General features: G+C 38.2%; 1 protein-coding gene across 8 annotated transcripts in view; it reads left to right on the top strand.

Moving 5' to 3' along the window:
* ZNF385B (zinc finger protein 385B) overlaps positions 1-11,485 on the top strand; it is a 311,863-nt gene that overhangs the window by 237,797 nt on the left and 62,581 nt on the right. For 4 of the 8 annotated variants that reach the window (XM_082840924.1, XM_082840920.1, XM_082840919.1 and 1 more), the window contains exon 3: positions 10,783-10,821. The exons of 3 other annotated variants lie outside the window; for them this stretch is intronic. In XM_082840924.1, the coding sequence (XP_082697050.1) occupies positions 10,783-10,821 (39 nt within the window). Of the gene's footprint in view, positions 1-1,849; positions 6,762-10,782; positions 10,822-11,485 lie in introns of those variants that run through there. One more of the 8 variants, XM_082840923.1, reaches the window with a different exon arrangement.

The raw sequence follows: 11,485 nt of genomic DNA, 5'->3' as shown, positions 1-11,485 counted from the left end.
TACAGATCTCTCTTCACCCTACCTCCTTCTTTTTTTCTGAACTTAAATTGCCAATCATACAAGAAAAAAACCACTTAACCTGTGCAGTAACACCTAACTGTAAATTTGGTGTGACATCTAACTGTAGATTCAATGCTTCCTGAAAAAAGATTAGTAGTTTTATAGTCTATCCCCAAATATTATATAGACCTTAACGATATGTACATATGTATGAAAACTATTTTTTATTAGAATACAAACATCAGCCTAAGTAAAACTTTAAAAATATACAAGCCAAGATATTCATAATTCCATAGCTATTAGGAACAGCAGAGAAATAATCAATCTTTAGACTTCTGTGGGGGGAAAAAAGGTTTAAAACAGATACATTTTAAATTAGTTCCTTCATAAAAGAACTTTCTAAGAAAGAGCCTGTGGCACGTAGCTCATCAATCCTTGTGCAATCAGACCTTCCATTGTCTTCTGAGGGAGAGCTGCCACCTCACAGGCCTGGCCCCTTTAATGGGTGAGTAGCTTCTGAAGAAGCATTATGACACCCAGATGTGGAGTTCTTTGAAGCTGCACTTCTGGGGAACCATCATTTTTGTTACAGAGCAAGAGTAATATCAGAATTTCCTGGGAATCGGTCATCAAAGGAAATTATCAGCAATTCATAGACTATCCTTTTTGCATTTGCTTCAGCCTCGAGGGTAATCACAAAAGATTATAGTCTCCATTTCAGCTTTCATATCACTGAAATATTCTTCTCTGCCGAGAACATGATTGATTTCCAAAGGTCAGCTTTTAACCCCAGCTTCAGGAGGCCACTCGGACTTCAGTGGTTTGATAACTGCCAACGATTGTTATTGTCATATTGTTCTGTTGTGAGGCAGAAATTTGGTGACTTCTGACTAATTATCCTTTAAATAAAGTGACATATCAACTTCTCATGCTGTTAGATATAAGTATTTGTCCCATTTTAGTAAGTGTTAGACGTTGGGGGAGAGAGAAGGGTGAATAAAAATTTTCAAATGAGTGTTGGGAAGACTTTGAAACCAGCATCCTGAGATTGAATTTTAGAATGGAAAACAGAATAATTCAGAAATGTTTTTGAAAGTCTTCAAAGGGAGTCGGTAGATAATAAATACAAATGATTTTTGCTTCATGAGACTTCATGAACATTACTAGGGATTTTGTGTTTTGTGACAACTTGCTACGTGATTCATGTAGGTTTTTCTCCATTGTTTGATTAGGAAATATTAAGGCCATATCCATAGCCAAAATATAAGCAAACTGGGCACATTTTTAACTTGATGATTTCATTTGCTATATTCACTTTTCTCATACATATATATTGCTTTACTCAGAACATACAGGGACAGAAAGGGCTTTGTGTATATTTGAAATGAGTTTGGTAGATAAAACAGTTTTACCCAGAAGTGACTAGATTTCCTTACAAATTCAAAAGAGAGGAAAGCAGTTCAGTTTAAACTATTTTTGGTTTGAACCATAGCCTCCTTGCAATCACGTAAAAATAATTATAAATCAAATGAATAAATGTTAAATGTCAAGCTGTACCATTAACAGAGCCTTATTCAATAAAGTAGTTATCACCCCAGAGAGCAGAGGAAGGCACTTTATTAAAGCTCTTTATTTTATTTTACAAGTATGGTATATTTTGTATAATAAAAATGCAGAGTTGAACCAAAAATGTTTTTTTTTGTTGGGGGTGGGTATGCGGGCCTCTCACTGTTGTGGCCTCTCCCATTGCGGAGCACAGGCTCCGGACGCACAGGCTCAGCGGCCATGGCTCACGGGCCCAGCCGCTCCGCGGCATGTGGGATCCTCCCGAACCGGGGCACGAACCTGCGTCCCCTGCATCGGCAGGTGGACTCTCAACCACTGTGCCACCAGGGAAGCCCCAAAAATATTTTTTTGCTGAGAAGAGTTGATATGTATACACATATACATCCATACAAAAAGGCAATAGTAAGGTGAATATATAACATAAAATGGTTTTGATATCACCTGTCCGCAAAACCACTCAGGGACCACTTTCCTAATTAAAGTCCTAAAATGTTAAGTGTGACAGGTAAGCCTGCAAGAAAAAGGAGGACCAGTAGAATCAACGTTGGGAGAGCAGTGATATCCTTGAATGGGGATATCCTTGATGGAGATGAAATGCAAGATGCCCAGTTAAAGTTGAATTTCAAATGAACAACAAATCAGTTTTATTACAAGAATACATATTATTACAAGAATATCCTATGTAATATTTGATACATTTATGTTGAAAAAAAAGATTTTTATTTGCCAATCTGGCAACCATAACAGGAGATCTGGGTTCTGGTCTTAGCTGAAGAGGCTCAAGCAGGTTATTAAAATTCTCCATATCTTTTCTCACTTTCACGTGAGGAAGTTGGACTAAAATCAGGCTGGTGAGACTGGGACCTGACCTACGTGCTTTAACCAGACCTGTTTTCAGCATTTTATTATATTGAATTTCCAGTTAGGATTCTGTTTGGGGGTAGAGTGGTGGGGGGAAGGTTCTAAAACTCAAAACAAATAAAAAACAGTTTGAAAATGTAGACGATCTCTGACATTGTACCGCTGTGTCATGAGAGTGTGGCATGGGAGAGTCCACAATGCTTTAGTATTGGAGCATTCCAGATTTGCCGCCTTGCATTGAGCCTTTTAGTCCTCACCTGTCAGGTTTCTTCTGAGTGCAAGACTAAGGAATGTGTTGTCCTCTGGGGAAAAAACACTTCGTTTCCATTTTGCTTTACAGCATGAAGAATATATCCAAACAGGTCCAGATTTCCAATTTTGCAATTCATCCTGCCTAGTGGGGTTTTCTTTTCATCTTAAGCCTTTTTAATTTGTGTCACGGACCTGTTTTGCCTCAGCATCAGGATATATCTGATTAGTTACTGAACAGCCTTTCAAACTTAGCTTTGACAGAATGGTTTTGAAAGGATGTCAGTTAATGCATTTGGCTGTTCAGCAGGTGTATTGATTTTTAAATCAAGAAAGCTCATTACTTCTCTAGTCTCTTAGAAAGCCCTTGTGACATTTTTTTTTAGCCCATTTCCCAGAAAATAGGAAAATTTATCACTACTTAGACTTGGAGACTTAGCACCAATAATTTTTAAAAACTACATTCATAAGCATCAGCAAGTAGTCTTTGGTTATTTGTATGCCTTTTTTTCCTCCTAAAGAACAAAAAGTTCTAGTTTTATTTTATTTATTTATTTTTTTGCGGTACGCGAGCCTCTCACTGCTGTGGTCTCTCCCGTTGCGCAGCACAGGCTCCGGATGCGCAGGCTCAGCGGCCATGGCCCACGGGGCCCAGCCGCTCCGCGGCATATGGGATCTTCCCGGACCGGGGAACAAACCCGCGTCCCCTGCCTTGGCAGGCGGACTCTCAGCCACTGCGCCACCACGGAAGCCCAAGTTCTAGTTTTTTAAAAAGGTATTTCTCAAACTTATCTCTGGCTCTGAATTTTGTTATGGAAATTCAATCCTGGAACCAAGTTTGGGGGTTGTTTTCAAGCCACTGTTTTAAAAAGAAAAACAGGAAAGGCCAAGAAGTAGGTGACTGTGTTCTATATAAGACACTAGCCTATCCTTCCAAACCTCAGGATGTGTGTCTTCTTTCAATGTCCTGTAGAAGAATCAGTTCTCATAACCTATCCTCAAATGAATCTCTATCTTGTTTAGTATTTTGCACATCTATTGAAAACCTATACTTCAGTCCATATTCCTGAAATGGTTTATTTCTTGTTTTATTTCACCCTGAGGAAACAAAATACTAAATAAAACATAGGTAACACCTGACTCATTTATTTTAGATTCTCTTGGTGAATCCAGTTCCTGTTCTCATCACTCTAAATAGTGTTTTTCTTTGGATGAGAAAGTTTATTGTCACCTATGTACGCCTTGGGCTCTTTGTATTTTTGAAATATGAATATGCCTCTTTGAGAAATATAAAGTATAAATACTTTGAAGGTAGTAACTTTTCCACAGAAAAAAAAATTAATAGTATTTGTCATCATTTCATTTCTTCTTCTATGCTATTAAAATTCAGAATAGAGCTAAATTCTTATTAATTCTCTTCCAGGTAGTTTTTCATCTTTCTTAAAAATTTTGTAACTTTTCTCATATTCTCTCAAAAGTGCATCTAATAATTTTATAGAAACTTTTTGTTACCTTGCGTTTGACAGTTGTTACTGATCTTTCAAATCTGTATGCATGCATTGGCCAAAAATTAGTTATAGGAACATCGAATAGTAAACATAAAATGAAAATCCTTTCAAGAACTTTCTTTGTGTCCTGATGGAAAAACACCTCTCTTTCCTCATGGTTCCCAGTCATATCTAAGCATTTCTTGTTCAAGAATGAAAACAAAGAAAAAAAAGGACTGGATTTCCTTAGGAGATATAGTTTAGCTCATACCTTAATGCCTTTTCCCTACATTGAAATGAGCACCTGAATTGGAATTGAGCATAGGCTGGGCTCCCTTAATACATCATATTAACCAATTAGACCTTCCAAAATACATTTTTAACCTGAATATGGTTACATATGCTACTGAATTTCAATTCTTAAGTTTACTCATCTAATGTTTCAATAGGAATATCAACACCCAAAATGTTGCTGGGTATGTGTGTGTCCGTGTAATACGGTATGAGCAAACCTTCAATTAAGTCTCATACCCATGGCAGACGTAAGCTGAAAGTCTTATTTGTTAAACTGAACTTTTTGAAATGCTCTTTGATGTGGCTTCTTAAATTACCCAGCGGCATAACTACAGCTTTGCTACATCACTCTTGATCCCTGGGAGCATGGAAAATCACCAGGCATGTAAAGCCAGCCAGGAAAATGGAACATTTTACATTTGCACTGACCATATGATTACATACAAGGATCGACTGTCAGAGTTAGACGTTCGGCTTCAGTAAGGTGTGCGGGTCTAATCTTAGGGCATCTCCCGTTAACAAAATAACTACTGTCTGAAAAAGAACTTAAAATTTATTCCTTCTACTTAGAACAATTTAAAAATTATCCATCAAAGTGTTAAGCTGGTTTTCCACTAAAGGGGGGGGGGGGATGGTGAAACCACCCCCTGCTTTCCTTTCAGCTTTTTTGCTTGTACCATTTGGTAACTCTTTAAAGTTCTAAAAGTGTTAAAAGTAAAAAACATTATTTTCATATGATATCTCCACAAAAAACTGCTAGAGCTTAGCCAAAATATGTACTTATTTAAAAAACAGAGAAGTAACTCATGGGTATTTTGGTTATTCACTAAAAACTACCAGGCCAACCACATTGTACCAGAAACCCACCAGGAGGGTCTCCAGGTAAGACGCATCTAGCGCTAAGCACTCATCCTTAGAGAACTTCCAAAAACAGATCACTTTAGTTTCCCTTTCTCTTTAAGGACATGATGATAGTGGTGGCTGTGAGTGGTGTCCCAGTTGTTGTCTTGGGACGTGGTAGTTGAAGAAAATCCTCTGTGGAGATCTCATAGATGGCTTTGAAAGCCGAAGGGCATGCCCTTTACAGTTTTTACCAGTGATATGATTCCGAATTCTGTATCAACTATCTAAATCATGGGAAAATGTCCTTATCTTTACATACTTAGTATGGTTTTACATGTGAAAGTATCAGAATCAAAGTTGTATCAAGACAACGAAAATGTTTTTAGGAATTGTCCATGGTAAAATTGTGTTTCTTTCCCATTCTCCTGTTTTATTTTTTTCATAGTACTTAAAACACTCTGAAAATACCTTATTTATAACTTTAGATATACAGGTTTCCCCCACTATCCCAAAATGGAGAATTCCTATGACATTTTTCCTAAGTAGAAATGTTGTGAAGTGAAGAAGCAATTAGTTTAGGATACATCTTGCTAATGGATGCACAAAATAAATCCAGATAAAGAATAGATGCTCACACACACAGTTCAAAGCTATGGCGGCTTGATCCTGAGATGCTCAGTGTAGTTTCCGGGGAAGGAGCTTGGTGGTGCCACTGTCACTGCTTGAGATGCGCACTGCCTCTATAAAGGTTTGCACAAAAGAAATGCTGAACGCTATTTTCATTTTTCAACTTTTTTCATAAAAGCAAAAATTCTCTTGGGATTTCTTTCAGTTAGTGAAAACAGGTGCTAATGTAGGTCTTTCATAAAACCAAGTGGCGTAAAGCAGACTTTCAAAAAGCAGGGGATACTTATATAGGTCTCCCCAACTAGAATGTTGTATTTTTGAAGGCTTGTTCTCTACTGTATGTCCAGCTCCTAAAACAGCGCATGATAGCCATTTAATAAACTATTGTTAAATGAATCAATTTTCAATAAAATACAGTGTTTGTGCAAATTGAAAATTATACATTTATAAAAGTGTGACATGTTGGAAAGGAGCAAAACTTCCCAAGGACAGAACTGTCTAAGTTGATATGAAATAATCTCTAAAAAGGTTGCACTTTTTATTATCAGAGTGCTCTAGAAAGAAGACATTACTTTATGGCAGAAACACACATCTCTAACATTCTGTATATGTTTCTTTTTTATTCTTCTAGAAATGAAACCAAGGTGGAATTTCTCCCAAAAAACTACTGGAAAATGCAGTTTAGTTTCCTTTCAAAATAGATCTTCAAAATAGATCCCAGGGTGTTTTTTCCTTATTCTAGTCATTCTTTTTGTCAGTGGACTATATAACGCTTATTTGATGAATCCCAGAGCTTTTCAAAGAAGGCCTGGCAATATGGAATTTGAGTGAAAGGTATCAAACTTTCTAAATTCATTTTAAAGGAAAAAAAGAAAGGAAAGAAAGAAGAAAATGAAATTCTAATCTATGCTCTACTCTGTTTGGTTGCTTCAAATCTCTGGGCAGACTGCACTTATATTTTCTACAGGGATTTTTTGTTTGTTTTGCGGTACGCGGGCCTCTCCCTGCTGTGGCCTCTCCCGTTGTGGAGCACAGGCTCCGGACGCGCAGGCTCAGCGGCCATGGCTCACGGGCCCAGCCGGACCGGGGCATGAACCCGTGTCCCCTGCATTGGCAGGTGGACTCTCAACCACTGCACCACCAGGGAAGCCCTCTACAGGGATTTTTGACCAGTACGAGGGAGGCTCTGGAAAGGGATCCCGGGATCCCACTTAGTTTCTGCAGCAATCAGATCCTTCTAATTGTGAACCAGCCTCAAAATATGTAAAGGTCTACAACATTTTGATAAAATAGTAGTAGTAATAATATAATAATAGCTTTATTGGATCTGAGACTTAGATCAACGTGACCTATTATTTTCTTAAGTGCATGTTATTTTAGCCTTTATTCCATTTCTGGTTAACTTTCTGGTGGCGTAATGGTATCCCTGCGGTACGGGGCACAGCTGATTTTGTTTCCAAGTCACAGCCAATGTGTGGTTTTAGCAAAGAGCTAAATATGGCACTTGATTGAATCAACAGTCTGTGGAGAACGTGGCATGTCATTTGTCTTCCTTTCAGTGACAGTTATAGCATTCTGGTGGACCCCTGTCAGGATGCTCTGGGTAGGAAAAGCAGTGGCAGGATGGCAAATCTCAACTTTTACATATTCCAGATGCAAAAAGGCAGGTCTCACAGTAGCATGCAGCTCCAGTGTAACGTTTCATGTGGTTTATTTTTATTGAGACTTCTGATTTGAAATCCAAAACAGTACAGAGTTGTGTGGTTGAACTAACATTGCCAACAATATGCAGTTGTTTGTATTTCCTGTTCTTTGAGAAAAGGAATTTGTCTTGCAACCGTTGTGTCTGCTTTGTTTCTATTTAAGTTTTCAAGGATTTGAAACAAGTAAAACAGTAATAATAAAGGTATGTGGTCAGAGCATTTAAATATAAAAGGCAAAACCTTTTTTGAAGTAACTTCAGAGAAATATTGCTCTTCAGTGACATAAGCTATCACTTTTAAGTGTCACTTCATGAATATGTGAAGTTCTAATGAGACCCTATTGTCTCACTCTTTTCCATAAGTCCAACAATGAAAAAGGAAGGGATGAAAAAATAGTCATTCTTTTTGTACTACTGTAATTTTGCAATATTGCAGTTTAAAAAACTGATGCTTTACCAAACTTCCAGAAAGCCCTAAGTCACAAGGATTTAGTAGCTGAGATCTGCTTTGCAGAAATCAAGGACAGGTGCAAATGATGACCATCACCTGCTACGTGTAATCTCTAAGTGTTCGGGGAACTTTCTTTTTTTTCTGTGTGATAGCCCAACAGTTACAACAGGGAAAGAGGACAGGGCAGCCCCCATTTTTATTTATGGCTTTCCTGAAGTAACCCAAGAAGAAACTGGCTTATCTTAAGAAGGGCATAAATCGGTCAGAAAGAGAAAAACTGAGACTCACTTCTCCAGGAAACTTTTACTTAAACACCAAGTAGGGGCTTCCCTGGCGGCGCAGTGGTTGAGAATCCGCCTGCCAATGCAGGGGCACGGGTTCAATCCCTGGCCCAGGAAGATCCCACATGCTGCGGAGCAACTAAGCCCGTGCACCACAACTACTGAGCCTGCGCTCTAGAGCCCGTGTGCCACAACTACTGAGCCCACGTGCCACAACTACTGAAGCCCATGTGCCTAGAGCCTGTGCTTCGCAACAAGAGAAGCCACCGCAGTGAGAAGCCTGCGCACTGCAATGAAGAGTAGCCCCCGCTTGCTGCAACTAGAGAAAGCCCAGGTGCAGCAACGAAGACCCAACGCAGCCAAAAATAAATAAATTAAAAAAAAATAGAAATAGAAAAAAATACATTAAAAAAAATAAGCCACCAATAGGCCTTATGTGTAGCTTGACTAGACAGCTGCCCTCCAGGCTGCAGAAATTCTAGGAACACTCCTCCTTTCTTCTCATTTCTCACACTCTACAGCAGTGCCACACATGATACCCAGCATCCCTGCTTGGTGGTCAGTTAGCAGGGAAGAGTTGGGGGAGAGACTCTCGCCTGAGTTTGACTCCTGGCTTCAGACCTACGAACTTGAGGGTGAGAAGTTATTAAACCTCTCAAAGCCTCAGATTCCTCATTTGTAAAAGGAGGATAAAAATGGTATCTGCCTCATGTGATGGTGGAGAGCACACTAGATAATCCCTTAGTATAGTTCCTGGCACGTGGTGAGAGCTCTAAATCTAAGCTGCTCTTATTAAGATGTTTATTATTATTATTACACAGCTAGAGAAAGGAATTAAAAGGCAGATACCCCAGGAGGATAACACATTGATGTCACTATTAAAGGGAGGATCCTGGATGCTTGAATTGTGAGAAAATCAGAAAAGGGGGGGAAAGTCTAAAGGAGGGGTGGGGCAAGAGGGGACAGACCTTTATGTGCTTTCTCGTGCCTCAGTGTTTTGCTTAATCGCCATCCTTTTTCACTTTTTAACTTTTACAATCATGTCCTTTCTTGTGTTTGACTCCTCCTACCCCATCTAATCTGGGACAATGTCTGAAACATATTAGGCCTCCAGAAATGTTTGTTGCATGATCGATCTTTAACTTTTTAAAGTCAAAAACCTGGTTTCGGGCTTCCCTGGTGGCGCAGTGGTTGAGAGTCCGCCTGCCGATGTAGGGGACGCGGGTTCGTGCCCTGGTCCGGGAGGATCCCGCGTGCCGCGGAGCGGCTGGGCCCGTGAGTCATGGCCGCTGAGCCTGCGCGTCCGGAGCCTGTGCTCCGCAGCGAGAGAGGCGACAACAGTGAGAGGCCCGCGTACCGCCAAAAAAAAAAAAAAAAAAAAAAAACCTGGTTTCTACTTCTGTTTAGTAGAAAAGCTAGTATTGCCTACTATATTGTATAAGTGGTGACCAAATGCTTTTTAGAACGTTGGTTAAAGCAGATAGCTAAGCTTAAGATGAAATGTCCTCATCTTTAAGAATATTATGGATACCCAGCCACATATAAGAAAGACGTGTATCATTCTTGAGCAGTCTTTTTTGCTTTTTAATTGAGTGGTGCTTGGTTTATTCCCACACCCAGCCCCACTGGATGGGTAGTGAAGTCATTGTAAGACTCTTACAAGAATACAATTCGAACTTCATCCCCTTGAAAATTATTGAGAAAGGTTTGTAATTTTATTTTCTTTGCCTAAAATGCCATCTAGGAAAGTTATCTCAAATATAAATGTCATCTAGTACTATCATTTGATCATGTAGTCCCTACCTTAGATTCCCTGCCCGCCCATAGTCGTCATCCTGACTTTAGTGAAGTGCTGCACTGTGTTTCTTTTCCCTGTGGCTAGGTTTTATTTGCAACTGCATGTGTTTTTATATGATTGCTTACTCTGTGTGGATATAAATTACTTTTTGGAATACTCAGTGAAAGTAGATCTTTTAAAAAAAACTCACACAGATTTGTAGTTCCATAAACTTGGTGAATACATCAAGATATCTGTTTGTTCTTATTTTGATATTGAAAATATAATAGATGGTGTGATAAGGCCACCTTCATTAATTCCTTTTATAAGTACTGTAATAGAATAGTTAATTTGTCCATACGTAGCCTGCAATCATCTCCTCAATTCCTGGTAAAAGCCACAACCCCATCTTTCATTTTTATTACCTACCAGTTAATTGCACTAATAGGTTTTGTTTTTTCATTTCTACATGACTTTCATTAGCAAAAGTGGAAAGTGTTAACTCTTGCTGCTTTTTAGTTAGTAAGCATTTCAGGCTTTTTAATCAGAGATGAGCAAAGAAAATGGATTTTTAAAAATTTTGTGTGACTGTGCTTGCTAGCCTCAAAATTCCAGATGACTACTTCTGACTTTTACTTTTTTAGAAAAGAAGAGGCTTATTTGGGACCAATAAATTCTGCCAGGTAAGGAATATTGGTAGCTAGAGCTATGTGGTAGGGTTTTTTTTCCTTAAAGAAAAGCTTTTTTTAGCATTGTTTACCAGTGAAACAATCTTCTCAATCCACAGACAGCTTTCTTGTGCAGTGTGAACTAGTATAACCTAATCTGAGTATTTAACAAGGCAATTGTTTATTTAAAAGTGATATAAACATTTTAATAAAGATGTGTAAAAACACTTCAAATATCTTTATTAAAATCAGAGTTTGTTGTATAATTGTAGTACCTCCAATAATTTTGCTGAGTACTCTACATATGAAATCATTATGGTATAGATATATAGTTTTGACTATACTAAATTGAATCACATGTATTTATCACATTTTAGGGTTTATGAGAATGTTTTTATTCATCTTGATTGTTTTATTCATCCTGAAAATTGGTGATTGAATAAAAGACTTGCCATTGATTTAGTTATACATATCTCATTATGATTAGAGAAAACTGATTTTGCATTAGTGGAGGAAAAAATTTAAGTTAATATAAATTAACATCATATTTATTATTTTTATCTAATTTTTAGAGTATTGTAGGAATGCTACAAGAAAAAATTCAGGATTTTACTACTTTATACTTTTAAAAAAGAGAAAGATCTGAAAGCCTTTTCTATGTTATTGCTAATTATGGACC

Source organism: Leucopleurus acutus (assembly GCF_964270905.1).
Source record: "Leucopleurus acutus genome assembly, chromosome: 6".
Lineage (NCBI taxonomy): Eukaryota > Metazoa > Chordata > Mammalia > Artiodactyla > Delphinidae > Leucopleurus > Leucopleurus acutus.
Note: the sequence above shows the minus strand (reverse complement) of the source record. Positions and strands in the feature narration are given on the sequence as shown.